At 36.4% G+C, this 15,359-nt stretch overlaps 1 protein-coding gene across 1 annotated transcript in view; it reads left to right on the top strand.

The window, feature by feature from the left end:
- SH3BGRL (SH3 domain binding glutamate rich protein like) overlaps positions 1 to 4,178 on the top strand; it is a 96,317-nt gene extending 92,139 nt beyond the window's left edge. The window contains exon 4 of the mRNA XM_026480140.4: positions 2,527 to 4,178. Coding sequence (XP_026335925.1) covers positions 2,527 to 2,559 — 33 coding nt within the window. The 3' untranslated portion in view covers positions 2,560 to 4,178. The remainder of the gene's footprint in view (positions 1 to 2,526) is intronic.
- The last annotated feature ends 11,181 nt before the right edge of the window (positions 4,179 to 15,359 follow it).

Raw genomic sequence — 15,359 nt, forward strand, 5'->3', positions numbered from 1 at the left:
AAAAAGTAATAATCTGGTGATGTTCATGCCGAGAGAAAAATCATTAGCCAGTATTCACTAGTATGTTGAGGGAGTAGAGAACGTTGATTAGAGAAATGTTCTCATTAGCTTTGGTTGAACCACCCTGCTTTAGGGAGGAGCAATGGAATTTGCCTCTGCTGTGAGATTTGAAGCATTCCTATTTCCACTAAGCCCATTCTATTTTGCTACATCTCCAAGAGAAATTTTATTTTAATATCACTTAGCTGTAGTGTTGGTCCTAGTTATTAGGCAAAAAGTGGAGAGGAGAAAAGGAGGAAAGAAGGATGGATGCCTGCAGCGGGCCAAGCACTGAGCTAGACACTTCACATACATCTCATTTTATCCTTATACCATCCTTATGAGCTAGGTGTCCTCAATGGCATTTTACAGAGGAAGAAACTGATGCTTAGATAATCTAAATAATTTGTCCAAGGTTACATAATAATTGAGTAGCAGAGCTGGAATTTGAACCCAGGATTATCTGACTCAAAACCAGTGCATTTATAGAATGATGTCTATATTAGGAATAGAGGAGGAGGATACCTTGTATGCCTGTTTCCAAATCTCTTTGACTCGTTAGATAATCCATGAACTATAAATATTGGCTACTTATATCTGTGTAGTAACAAATATTTTAGCACAATTTACATATTTGATGGATAAAATGTAATTAGAAATTAAATAATTTACTTTAAATATGTATTATAAAAATAAATCATAAAGAATTCTGAATTGCCTTTTTTGTTTTGGATGTCTGTGCTAATAATTTCTTCCATTAAAAGGGATAACTGAGAGCTAAAGGATTTATGACTAATTACAACAAAGATTGATAGGATGTGACTTTAGGGAATTAGGCTGTTTCCAAAATACTAGTTACTCAGAGGCATTAGATGTGCATAAGAAAAAGGACTTCACATTAGGACATAGTCATATTTTTATGTAACTACTTCCTCTACCTTATGTGCTAGGCCTTTGAGGGGTCTTAGTGTAAAATTCATTCTCTGAGGAAATTTTTGGAATCTTGTTTCATAAAATGAAACAAAATGTATAATGTGGGTCTAAGATATATTCATCTTGACAGCCAAACACTAAGTTTGAAGTTTTAAAAGAGCTTAGGGCCTTTTTTTTTTCTTTTTGTGAAGTGTTTTGGAAGGTGAGTCAGACAGTAGTATTTTACATCTGTTTTGTTAAAGATGTATTAAAGATGAATTTCAGTGTCCTCTCTGGTGTCCTTTCTTTCATTTTTACCTTTTTTGTTTTGTAAAAATCTAGCATCTTTTTTTTTTTTTTTTTTTTGCTTTTTACCCTTTTCCTGGGCATAGTATCAGACGCTCATTTTGGAGTATTCAACTGTTCCCACTCCTCCTGAGACGATCAAGCGCACGTGTTTAGAATGATATTGTCTAGTATACATGATTTCTACAATTTAACTCTGAAGTTTCTTTCACCAAAGTCACTCTTATGACCCATCTTTAGTTCCACAAATTTTCCTTGAAGTATATTTTGTGTCAACTACTATGGTAAGTGCCAGAGCATATCAATAGGTCAGAGCTCCTATGCTAGAGATACTCATTGTCCAGAGGAGAAAAAAAGAACAACTTGACCTCTTTTCCTGCCTACCATTGTAAAATTTAAAAGAAACAATATTTTAGCAAATAATACATTTTCCAAGTAATTTCAGCCTTAATTAAACAAAACAATTAACTGTAAACTTTAGGTGACAATGTTTCTGAACACTCAATTTTGGTGAAAAATCACACATAAAGGAAATCATCTACTTTTAAATAAAATATGAACTATATTTGTAAATCACTTGCTTTTATGGAATTACTTCAAACAATTAGTAATGATTAGGCAGTCTTCTATTATATCTGCTTCTAAACAGAAGTTTCTATTTTATAGGTTTTTTTAAAGATTTTATTTATTTATTTATTTGAGAGAGAGTGAGAGCTAGAGAGAGAGAGAGGGCATACACACAGAGGGAGGGGGGGGAGAGAGAGAAGCAGACTCCCCACTGAGCAGGGAGTCCGATGTGTGGCTCCATCCCAGGACTGTGGGACCATGACCCAAGCCAAAGGCAGACCTTAACTGACTGAACCACCCAGGCACTCTACAGTTTTGTCTATTAAGAATTTTTAAGCAGTCTTCTCTGGAAGCCTTTTTTTTTTTCTGCTTTTGAATATTCTTTTTTTAAAGATTCATTTATTTATGTTAAAGAGAGAGAACACATGAGTGGGGGGAGGGGCAGAGGAAGAGGGACAGAGAGAGAGAGAAGCAGACCCCTGCTGAACACAGAGCCAGCCACAGGACTCCCTAGATCCAAGGATGCAGAGACCATGACCTGAGAGGAAGCCAAGAGTCAGATGCTCAACAGACTGAGCCACCCAGGCACCCCTGCTTTTGAATATTCTTAATAACTTGAGCTAATATAGTTTATCCAAAATGTACATAGATGTCCACTTTGTGATATTTAAATATATCTGTTTTGTTTGTTTTTCATTTCAGGAAGCAGAAGCTCAGGCAAAGCAGCAAGCATGAACCTTAAGCACTCTGCCTTAAGCATCCTGAAAAAGGAGTCTTTATTGCTTTTAAAATTATCTTGGCTTCAAGAGAAATCAGCTTAATGTTGAGATAACAGATTAGTCAGTTTTTCACATGCAAACAATCAAAATGAATACATAATTAAAATATGAATATTATGATGCAGAGAATGGGAGGTACACATAAAATTTTTAGATGTCATAAAATAGTATTGTAATCTTCCAAGGCATTTTATGTACTTCAATTATTTTAGAAAGCAAATATCTGTCCCTTTTTTGGTATTATTATCACAGCTTGAGTATATCTGTAGTTCTATGTTGAAGAATTTAAAACACAGAGTGAAAGAAAGAATCTGTCTCTTGTTCCCAAATTGCCTCATTAATTTTAGTTAACAAAAATATACCCTTTTGATGTGATGTTATCATGATTAAAAAGTAGCTGCAGGTAATGTTTATGATATGTTAGACTTGTCATTTCTTATGGTACTTATAAAATTCCCATTATTTTGTAATTGAAACTTCTATGGAGTAAGCCACAGGTTTTCTAGGCTTCTAAATGTAGCCTCCCATTGTACATTTCAGTGATCAGAACAGATGACCTCCTGCAAAATAGATGCATTCAGTTGACAAGTTCCTTGCTTAACTGCACAGCTATGATGCAATCATGTTTCTAAGTTGCTTGCCCCAGTGAAACATGCATATATATGTTATGAATGTAGGATAGCATGTAAGTTGAAAAATGGCATCTTTTTGCAAAGAGCTCAGACTTTTAATTAACTACTATAAGATAGGTCAACACTTAGTGCCCAAGACTGGTTTTTGTAAGATCTTTGCTTAAAAAATTCTTTTTGGTTCCCCCTTTTAAAATAACTTGTGACCATGAATGCTATTACCTCTTAGATATTTGATATGTTTGTTTCAGCTAAGGCATATATTGTGTTAATTTGTTAATCTAAGCAGAAAAAATCTTTTCTATGCTTCTATTCCAGTAAGTAGCACAAGTATCAGATAAAAGGTCCATTTTTAAAATTTTAATTATGAAAACTTCTAAAAAAACAAGAAACATTATGGCCAAAATTACTTACCCAGAAGATATACATATTGTACTTTAATTCCACACAAAACTTAAAAAAAAAACTTCTAATTTAAATTACTTTATCATATCATTTGATATATGTAAGTCTGTACTCTTTGCCAAAATCAACGTATAATGAAGACATGGCTTTGTTTACTGAGATTCAAACTTGATGCAACACTTTAAGATAAATTCAGTCCTTTTAGAAACATAATGTATGTGTTCCTGTAGTTTCTAAATAGTATAATAGTAATTTTAGATGAGTAATACATATTTTAAAGGGTGTAAAAGGAGAAAAGAAAAAATAGCAGAAAGAAAATTATTTGAATGAAATTTCTAAATTTCCTTTTTAGGATTCTAAATTTTGCCACACACACTAGACTAGCACAAAGACCTATTTCATTGTTTTGTCTACAAAAATAGACCATGGAGAACTCTAGAGAAAACAGGATGCCTTGTAGTAGATTCTGGAAAATGCTAAAAAAATGTTTGGTCAATATCTTTTCCTGAGCTTTATTAAATACTGATGATGCTACTTGCAATATTCAATGTGGACATTTTTTATACTTACTCATTCAAAAATTATATTTCAGTTCATTTAAATTATGAGAAAAGTAATAGTACTAAATTGTAATGTTCTTAAATGATAATAACAAATAATAAGTAGCAAATCACTATTGCTTTTGTTGGCTCACTATCCTAACATTAATCATGGTGAATTATTTTGATATTATAAATGGGAGTGTAAGACATAATACTACCAATATGAAGAGTGAATCATTCCTCCAGCAGTTTAGAGTCTTATAAATACCTCCCTTATAATTATTGAAAACATTGCTATTCATGACACAGACATGCAACAAGAGAAAGAAATTAACATTTAATTCAATTGTTTAATACAATATTATAGTTTTATTACATGCTCAGAATAATGAGGTTGGATTATTGAAAACAACGTCAACCCACTTTTCATCCTTCAAGTTTCCCTGGTCTCCAACGAAACATTCTTTTTAAGATTTTATTTATTTATTTATTTATTTATTTATTTATTTGAGAGGCAGAGAGAATGAGCACAAGCAGGGGGAGTGGCAGAAGGAGAAGGAGAAGCCGACTTCCTGCTGAGCAGGGAGCCAGATGCCAGGCTAGATCTCAGGACCCTGGGATCATGACCTGAGCTGAAGGCAGACAGTTAACCGACTGGGCCACCCAGGTGCCCTTCCATTGAAACTTTCTATAGTTTGTCTTTAATAATCTACTTTCCATTTCAACCCAAATTTTCACAAGATGGAATAAGACACTATAATATCTTTGGAATTAAACCTTCGTTGGTCTGTTCTTTCATATGAGAAATGAATCTCATAATATTGCTACTATGAAATTTTGAAAAATCAAAACGTATTTTCTGTTCTATATAAATAGATTATTTAAAAATATAAGGATCGGGGCACCTGGGTGGCACAGCGGTTAAGCGTCTGCCTTCGGCTCAGGGCGTGATCCTGGTCTTATGGGATCGAGCCCCACATCAGGCTCCTCCTCCATGAGCCTGCTTCTTCCTCTCCCACTCCCCCTGCTTGTGTTCCCTCTCTCGCTGGCTGTCTCTATCTCTTCAAAAAAATAAATAAAATCTTTTAAAAAAATAAAAATAAAAATATAAGGATCAACACACTATATACACAGATCTATGAATTATAGTGTTAAAAGGCATCTTTCACACTTATCTTGATGAGCACTGAGAAATATATGGAATTGTTGAATTGCTGCATTCTACACCTAAAACCAATACAACACTGTATGTTAACTATACTGGAATTTTTTTTACTATCAAATAAGTTAACAATGTCAAAAACAGAATCTGCCAGAAGTAAATGACATTTTTGGCCTCAGAGTTAAGATGGTGGAGGTGTAGGGGAACCCTAAGCTTGCTTCATCCCTCAAACACAGTTAGATAAATATCAAATTATTCTGAACACTCAAGAAATCTATCTGAGGACTGACAGAATAAACTGTATATCAAGAGGTAGAAAAATGGCCACATTGTGAAAGGTAGGACATGTGGAGAGTTCATTTTGGGGAGAAAATAATTGGGGGTGCTGCAGAGAGGAGGGAATCCTGATCACAGAGAGAGGAGTGAGAAAGAGAGAGAGAGAGTGAAAGTATACAGGGGATTGCTCAAGAAAAACTCTTCACCAAAATCATTGACTGGGAAAAGGAAAGGTGCTGACTCCTTACTGCAAGTTTATAAACCAGTAGAGCTCAAAGTCTGAAGTTTTAGAAGTCTACACCATTGCCAGGATTGTGCCTGGTGCGCTTAGCACTGCACCTGTGGGGAAGGAGGGCTGAGGCCCAGGAATGGGCAGCGAAGTCTGAGGATCCTCTGGGTCCCACAGGGAGGGATAGTTCCCTTTCTTGGAGTGCATTTGGGGGTGGTGGCATGGCCTCTCAGGACAAAAGAGCTGGCAGGATCCCATGTATGGCCCTGCTCACTACCCTAGGAACAGAGACACCTGCTGATAGCAGCAAATCTTGGTACTGACATTTTTGCTGCAATGTACCATAAATTCTGAACCACTACATGGTCACGTGACTGCTTTTCTGGGACAGACCAGCACCAGACACAGTGAGACCCTCTCCTAGACGATCAGTGTGGGTCTGTGCCATGCAGGTCCCTAAAATTTAGAGTTTTGAAACCCAGCCATGGGCCTGAGATAAAACACAGGGGTACTGTGCTGCCTGGAAGAAAGTGAGCTTGGACACGGGGTGAAGGCAGGGATCTGGTGGAAGCTAGGGACACTAGAGGGGAGATTGTTTGCTCTTCTGTGAGGGCTTCATGAAGAGTGGCAGGACTGAATTCCCCACTATGAGACTGAGAGAACAAGACGTTGCATCCACCACCCATCAGTACTGACAAACTTCAGTGAGCAACACTGTGCCCCCAGTGGAGGCTAGGGCCGCTTACACAAACCATCCAACCTGTGCTCTGCAGGTGTATCTCCACTAGAGCAAGTCCACCTGAGAAATCAGCACAGCAGGACTCTTGCCCAGAAGACCAGCACAAACCCCTCGCACACACCAAATCTATGGGTGGTAGAGTGCTGCAGAGCTTCGGCTCCAGGGAAAATAGGATCAAACTTCTTTTTAAAAAGTTTTTAAAATATTTTATTTGTTTATTTATTTTTTTATTTATTTGACAGACAGAGAGAGAGAGCCCTTGTGCACGAGAAGGCAGAGCAGCAGGCAAAGGGAAAGGGAGAAGCAGGCTCCCCGTTGAGCAGAGAACCCAATGTGGGGCTTGAGCACAGGACCCAGAGATCATGACCTGAGCCAAAGGCAGATGATTAACCTACTGAACCACCCAGGGGCCCCAGGATCAAGCTTCTTTTAACAAGCAGACCAAAACACACCTAGGTAAAACTTGCCAGACAGTGGAAAAGTTCCAAACACTCCCTATTGCAGGCAAGGAGAAACTATGTAGAAGACTAACCTGAGGGCAGGAATAACCAAAATACAAAAGCAGAGTGCACACTCTGAAACACCTCATCAAGCAGCAGGCCCAGGAGAGTATAGGACCTCTTCTAAATACAGCCATTACTCTCAGAAGCAGGAATATAACAGGCTTTTCTAATAATCATACACACACACACACACCTCTTCTAAATACAGCCATTACTCTCAGAAGCAGGAATATAACAGGCTTTTCTAATAATCATACACACACACACACACACACACAGTGATTTGGACAAAATGACAAGATGGAGGAATTTATCCCTAAAAAAGAACAGGAAGAAGTAATGGCCAGGGACTTAGACAAAACAGATATAAACAAGATGCTGGAACCAGAATTTAAAACAATGATCATGAGGATACTAGCTGGGCTTGAGAAAAGCATAGAACACATTAATGAATCCCTTCCTGCAGAGATAAAAAAACTAAAAACTAGTCAGGCTGAAATTAAAAATGCTGTAACTGAGATGCAAAGCTGACTGGATGCAAACACAATGAGGATGGACAAAGTAGAGGAGCAAATCAGTGATATAGAAGATAAAATTATGTAAAATAATGAAGTTGAAAGGAAGAGGGAAAGAAAGGTAATGGACCATGAAGGTAGACTTAGGGAACTCAGCAACATATAAAAATGTAATAACATTCCTATCATAGGAGTCCCAGAAGAAGGGGGGGAGAGAAGAAGGTTTATTTGAGCAAATTATAGCTGAACACTTCCTGAATCTGGGAAAGGAAACAGATATCAAAACCTAAGTGGCACAGAGAATTCACATCACATTCAACAAAAGCCAGCCCACACCAAGACACATCCTAGTCAAATTCACAAAGCACATAGACAAGGAAAGTGTCCTGAAAGCAGCAAGAGAAAAAAATCCTTTAACCTACAAGGGAGGATAAATAAGGTAAACAGATCTGTCCACAGACATGTGGCAGGCCAGAAGACAGTGGCATCATATATGCAATGTGCTGAATGGGGAAAATATGCAATCAAAAATACTTTACCCAGCAAGGCTGTCATTCAGAATAGAGGAGAGATAGAGTTTCCCAGCCAAACAAAAACTAAAGGAATTTGTGACCACTAAACTAGTCCCACAAGAAATATTAAAGGGGATGCTTTGAGTGGGAAAGAAAGACCAAAAACAACAAAGACTTGAAAGTAACAGAGAACATCACCAGAAGCACCAATTTTACAGGTAACACAATGGCACTGAAATTCATACTTATCAATAATCACTCTGAATGTAAGTAGACTAAATGTTCCAATCAAAAGACATGCAGTAACAGAATGGATGAAAAAACAAAAACAAACAAACAAAACCAAGACCCATCTATATGTTGCCTACAAGAAACTCATTTCAGACATAAAGACATCTGCAGCTTGAAAGTGAGGGGATGGAGAACCATCTATCATGCTAAAGGACATCAATAGAAAGATGGAGTAGCCATACTTATATTAGACAGCCTAGATTTTAATACAAAATCTGTAACAAAAGGTGAAGAAAGGCACTATATCAAATTAAGGGGTCTAGCCATCAAGAAGATCTAACAATTGTAAATAGTTATGCTCCCAACTTGGGATCACACAAATATATATAAATCAATAAATAATAAACATAAAGAAACTCATTTCCAATAATGCAATAATAGTAGGGGACTTTAACACCCCACTCACAGCAAAGGACAGATCATCTAAGCAGAAAATCAACAAGGAAACAATGGATTTGAATGACAAACTAGACCAGACGAACTAACAGATATATTCAAAACATCTCATTCTAAAGTAGCAGAAAACAAATTCTTTTCAAGTGCACATGGATCATTCCCCAGAATGGATCACATACTGGACCACAAATCAGCCCTCAACAAGTACAAAAAGATCAAAATCATACCATGCATATTTTCAGACCACAGTGCTATGAAAGTTGAAGTCAACCATAAGAAAAACTTTGGAAAGACCATAAATACATGGAGGTCAAAGGGCATTCTGCTAAAGAATGAATGGGTTAACCATGATATTAAAGAAGATATTTTTTAAGAAATCATGGCAGCAAATGAAAATGAAAACACCATGGTCTAAAACCTTTGAGATGCACAAAAGGAGATCCTAAGAGAGAGCTATATAGCAATACAGGCCTACCTCAAGAAGCTAGAAAAACCTCAAATACATAAACTAACCTTACACCAAAAGGAACTATAAAAGGAACAGCAAATAAAGCCTAAGGCCAGCAGAAGGGAAATGATAAAGATTAGAGCAAAAATAAATGATATAGGAAAAAAAAAAAAACAACACAGTGGAACAGATCAACAAATCTAAGAGCTCGTTCTTTAAAAGAATTAATAAAATTGATAAATCCTTAGCCAGACTTATCAAAAAGAAAAGAGAAAGACAAAGGACCCAAATAAATGAAATCACAAAGGAAAGCGGACAGATCAAAACCAACACCACAGAAATAAAAACAATTATAAGAGAATATTATTTTTAAAATGCCAACAAATTGGGAAATATGGAACAAATGCATAAATACCTGGAAACATACAAACTACCAAAAGTGAAACAGGAAGAAGTAGAAAATTTGAACAGACCCATAAACAGCAATGAAATTGAAACAGTAATAAAAAATCTCTCAAAAAACAGAAGTCCAGAGCCAGATATCTGGCACCCCAAGAGAATTCTTCCAGACAATTAAAAAAGAGTCAATACCTATTCTTCTCAAACTGTTCCAAAATATAGATATGGAAGGAAAATTCCAAACTTCTTCTAAGAGGTCAGCATGACCTTGATTCCAAAACCAGACAAAGACCCCACTGTAAAGGAGAATTACAGGCCAATATTCCTGAAGAACGTGGATACAAAAAATCTTAATAAAATATTAGTGAATTGAATTCAAATTACATTAAAATAATTATATTCCACAATCAAGTGGGATTTATTCCTGGGCTGGAGGAGTGGTTCAATATTCACAAATCAATCAATGTGATACATCACATTAATAAAAGGGTAAGAACCATATGATCCTCTTAATAGTAGCAGAAAAAGCATTTGACAACACACAGTATCCATTCTTGATAAAAACCCTTAAGAAAGTAGAGATACATGGAACATACCTCAGCATCATAAAGACCATATACAAAAGCCCCACAGCTAATATCATCCTCAATGGGAAAAACGGATTTTTTCATGTACAGTCAGGAACAAGACAGGATGTCTATTACTCTTTAAGATAGTACTAGAACTCTTAGCCTCAGCAATCAGGCAACAAAATGAAATAAAAGGCATCCAAATCAGTGAGGAAGAAGTCAAATGTTCACACACTGCAGACAACATGATACTCAGTGTAGAAAACCTAAAGTCTCCACCAAAAAAATTGTGAAACTAATGCATGAATTCAGCAAAGTTGCAGGATAGAAAATCAATGTTCAGAAATTTGTTGCCTTTCTATACACCAATAACAAAAAGAAATCAAGGAATATCCCATATACTGTTGCATCAAAAACTATAAGATACTTAGGAATAAATCCATCCAAAGAGGTAAAAAAAAATCTGTACTCTGAAAATTATAGAACACTTATGAAAGAAATTGAAGAGGACACAAAGAAATGGAAAAACATTCCACGTTCAGAGATTGGAAAAACAAACATTGTTAAAATGTCTATGCTACCCAAAGCAATCTACACATTCAATGCAATCCCTACCTAAATACCAACAGCATTTTTCACAGAGCTAAAACAAACAATCCTAATATTTGTATGGGACCACAAAAGACCCCAGAAAGTCAAATCAATCCTGGAAAAGAAAAGCAAACCTGGAGGCATCATGATTCTGGACTTCAAGCTATATTATAATGCTGTAGTCATCAAGACAGTATGGTATTGGCACAAAAACAGACACACGGATCAATGGAACAGTGTAGAAAACCCAGAAATAAACTCACAACTATACAATTAATCTTTGACAAAGCAGGAATGAACATCCAGTGGAAAAAAGAAAGTGTCTTCAACACATATTGTTGGGAAAATGACAGCAATATGAAGAAGAGTGAAACTGGACCACATTCTTATGCCATACACAAAAATAAATTTGAAATGGATGAACTGAGGGCTTCAGAGGGGAGGGGAGTGGGGAAATGGGATAGGCTGGTGATGGGTAGTAAGGAGGGCATGTATTGCATGGTGCACTGGGTGTTATACGCAAGTAATGAATCATGGAACTTTACATCAAAAACCAGGGGTGTACTGTATGGTGACTAACATAATATAATAAAAAATATTATTATAATTTAAAAAATGAAATGGATGAAAGACCTAAATGTGAGTTACAAACCCATAAAAATCCTAGAGGAGAACACAGGCAGAAACCTCTTTGACCTCGGCCGCAGCAACTTCTTACTACACACAATGCCAGAGGTGAGGGAAATGAAAATTAACAATTGGGACTTCATCAAGATAAAAAATCTTCTGCACAATGAAGGAAACAATCAACAAAACTAAAAGGCAGCCTACAGAATGGGAAAAGATAGTTGTAAATGACATTATTTGATAAAGGATTGTTATCTAAAATCTATAAAGAATTTATCAAAATCAACCCCAAAAAACAATCTAGTTAAAAAATGGGTAGAAGACATGAATAGACATTTTTCCAATTAAGACATACAGATGGCTGGCAGACATGAAGAGTTGCTCGACATCACTCATCATCAGGGAAATAAAAACCAAAACCACAATAAGTTAACACCTCACACCTGTGAGAATGGCCAAAATTAACAACACAGGAAACAAAAGATTTTGGCAAGGATGCAGAGAACAGGGAGCCCTCTTACACTGTTGGTGGGAGTGCAAACTGGTACAGCCACTCTATAAAGTATGGAGGTTCCTCTAAAAATTACAGAAAGAACTACCCTATGACCCAGCAATTGCACTATTAGGTTTTCTCTTTTTTTAATGATTTTTTATTATATTATGTTAGTCACCATACAACACATCCAGGGTTTCCACTGTAAAGTTTGATGATTCATCAGTTGCGTACAACACCCAGTGCACCATGCAATACATGCCCTCCTTACCTCCCATCACCGGTCTATCTCATTCCCCCAACCCCTCCCCTCTGAGGCCCTCAGTTTGTTTCTCATAGTCCATAGTCTCTCATGTTTCATTCCCCCTTCTGATTACCCCCCCTTTCTTAATCCCTTTCTTCCCCTACCAATCATCCTATTTCTTATGTTCCATAGATGAGAGAAATCACATGATATTTGACTTTCTCTGCTTGACTTATTTCACTTAGCATTATCTCCTCCAGTGCCGTCCATGTTGCAGCAAATGTTGAGAATTCGTTCTTTCTGATGGCTGAGTAATATTCCATTGTATATATGGACCACAACTTCTTAATCCATTCATCTGTTGAAGGGCATCTCGGCTCCTTCCACGATTTAGCTATTGTGGACAATGCTGCTATGAACATTGGGGTGCATATGGCCCTTCTCTTCACTCCGTCTGTATCTTTGGGGTAAACAGCCAGTAGTGCAATGGCTGGGTCATAGGGTAGCTCAATTTTTAACTTTTTAAGGGACCTCCATACTGTTTTCCAGAGTGGCTGTACCAACTTGCATTCCCACCAACAATGTAGGAGGGATCCCCTTGCTCCACATCCTCTCCAACAATTGTTGTTTCTTGCATTGTCTATTTTTGCCATTCTAACTGGCATAAGATGGTATCTCAGTGTGTTTTTATTTGAATTTCCCTGATGGCTAATGATTTTGAACATTTTTTCATGTGTCTATTAGCCATTTGTATGTCATCATTGGAAAAGTGTTCATATCTTCTGCCCATTTTTTGATTTGTTTATTTGTTTCTCGTGTATCAAGTTTGAGAAGTTCTTTGTAGATCTTGGATACCAGTCTTTTATCTGTAGTGTCATTTGCAAATATATTCTCCCATTCCATGGGCTGCCTCTTAGTTTTTTTGTTTCCTTGGCTGTGCAGAAGATTTTTATCTTGATGAAGTCCCACAAGTTCATTTTATCTTTTGTTTCTCCTGCCTTTGGAGATGTGTCATGAAAAAGGTTGCTTTGGCTGATGCCGTAGAGATTGCTGCCTATGTTCTCCTCTAGAATTTTGATGGATTCCTGTCTCACATCAAGGTCTTTCATCCATTTGGAGTTTATTTTTGTGTATGGTGTGAGAGATTGGTCAAGTTTCATTCTTTTGCATGTAGCTGTCCAATTTTACCAGCACCATTTACTAAAGAGACTGTCTTTTTTCCACCAGATGTTTTTTTCCTGCTTTATCAAAGATTAGTTGCTCAAAGAGCCGAGGGTCCATTTCTGGGTTCTCTATTCTGTTCCATTGGTCTATGTGTCTGTTTTTGTGCCAGTACCATGCTGTCTTTGTGATCACAGCTTTGTAGTACAGCTTGAAATCCAGCATTGTGATGCCCCCAGCTTTGTTTTTCCTTTTCAACAGTTCCTTGGCGATTCAGGGCCTTTTCTGGTTCCATACAAATTTAAGGACTATTTGTTCCTGTTCTTTGAAAAATGTCCTTGGTATTTTGATCGGGATAGCATTGAACATGTAGATTGCTCTGGGTAGCATGGACATTTTAACTATGTTAATTCTTCTGATCCATGAGCATGGAATATTTTTCCATCTTTTTATGTCTTCCTCAATGTCTTCCAAGAGTGATTTATAGTTTCTAGAATATAGGTCCTTTACGTCTCTGGTTAAGTTAATCCCAAGGTAACATACTAGGTTTTCATCCAAAGGGTAAAAAAATACAGATTCAAAGGGGTGCAGGCATTCCAATGTTTATAGCAGTATTATCAACAATAGTCAAATTATGGAAAGGGCCCAAATGTCCATTGAATGATGAATGGATAAAGCAGGTGTGGAGTATATAATGGAATCTATATTCCATCTGTAATGGAATATTACTCAGCCATCAAAAAGAATGAAATCTTTTCATTTGCAATGACAGGAATAGGGCTAGAATGTATTATGCTAAGCAAAGTAATTAATTCAGAGAAATACAAATACCATATGATTTCACTCATATATGGAATTTAAGACACAGAACAGATGAACATATGGAAAGAAAAAATGAAGGAGATAGGGAAGGAAATCAAGAAACTCTTTTTTTTTTTAAGATTTTATTTGTAAGTTATCTCTACACCCAACATGGGGCTCAAACTGAAAACCCCAAGATCAAGAGTTGCATGTTCTGCAGACTGAGTCAGCCAAGTCCCAAACCATGAAATTTGTAAAGATGTAGAACAAACTGATGGTTGATGGAGAGAGGTGGGTGGGGGATTGGCTAAGTGGGTGATGGGCAATAAGGAGGGCACTTGTTATGACAAGCACTGGGTGTTATATGTAAGTGAAGAATCACTAAATTCTACTCCTTAAACCAATATTACACTAAATGTTAACTAGAATTTAAATTAAAATTTGGGAAAAAAAGTAAATGATAATTTTGAGATGCTTCTATCTACTAGAGTGTACCTTACAATAAATACACATATTATATATATATAATATGAAATATTTTATATATTACACAATATAAAATATAAATTGTATATATATATTTAAAATAAAATATTGGATTAAATCTTCCTAAATTGAAGTCTTTCATTTTTTCAGTTTAGCACTATATGCTTGTAGATATAAGAAAAACAAGTAAAATTCTGAATACTAAGGTGAGCTTTATAAAGAGTTTTCATGAAATCTGCCTGAAAAATATAATCCTTGCTACTTGTTATATTATTTTGGCATCTTTTTCTTTGTGAATCATACCTGGCAATTTATTTTCCATGTTAGAGCTGATTTACCCTTAGGAATATATAACCTTCAGGAAGATTTCCATTTTTCACCAAACAATGCAAGCTGGTTCTTGATTATATTGTTCAATGTCAACACTTCTTGGGGAATCTTAGTCTAGGAGGAAACAATTTAAATTTTTTTCTCTTCCTTATGATTTTCTTTTCTTTTCTTTTCTGGTTTTAATTTGAGTAGAGTTGACACACAATATCATTAGTTTCAGGTGTGCAACTTAGTGATATGACATGTTAATGCATTATGCTATGTTCACCACAAGTTTAGCTATGGTCTGTGCCATCACTATTGCAATATCATTGACTGTATTACCTGTGCTCTGATTTGTATTCCCAAGACTGACTCAATCTATAACTAGAGGCCTCCCTTCTTTACCCATTTTGCCCAACACGCTAC

This window comes from Ursus arctos, chromosome X, assembly GCF_023065955.2.
Source record: "Ursus arctos isolate Adak ecotype North America chromosome X, UrsArc2.0, whole genome shotgun sequence".
Taxonomy (NCBI): Eukaryota; Metazoa; Chordata; class Mammalia; order Carnivora; family Ursidae; genus Ursus; species Ursus arctos.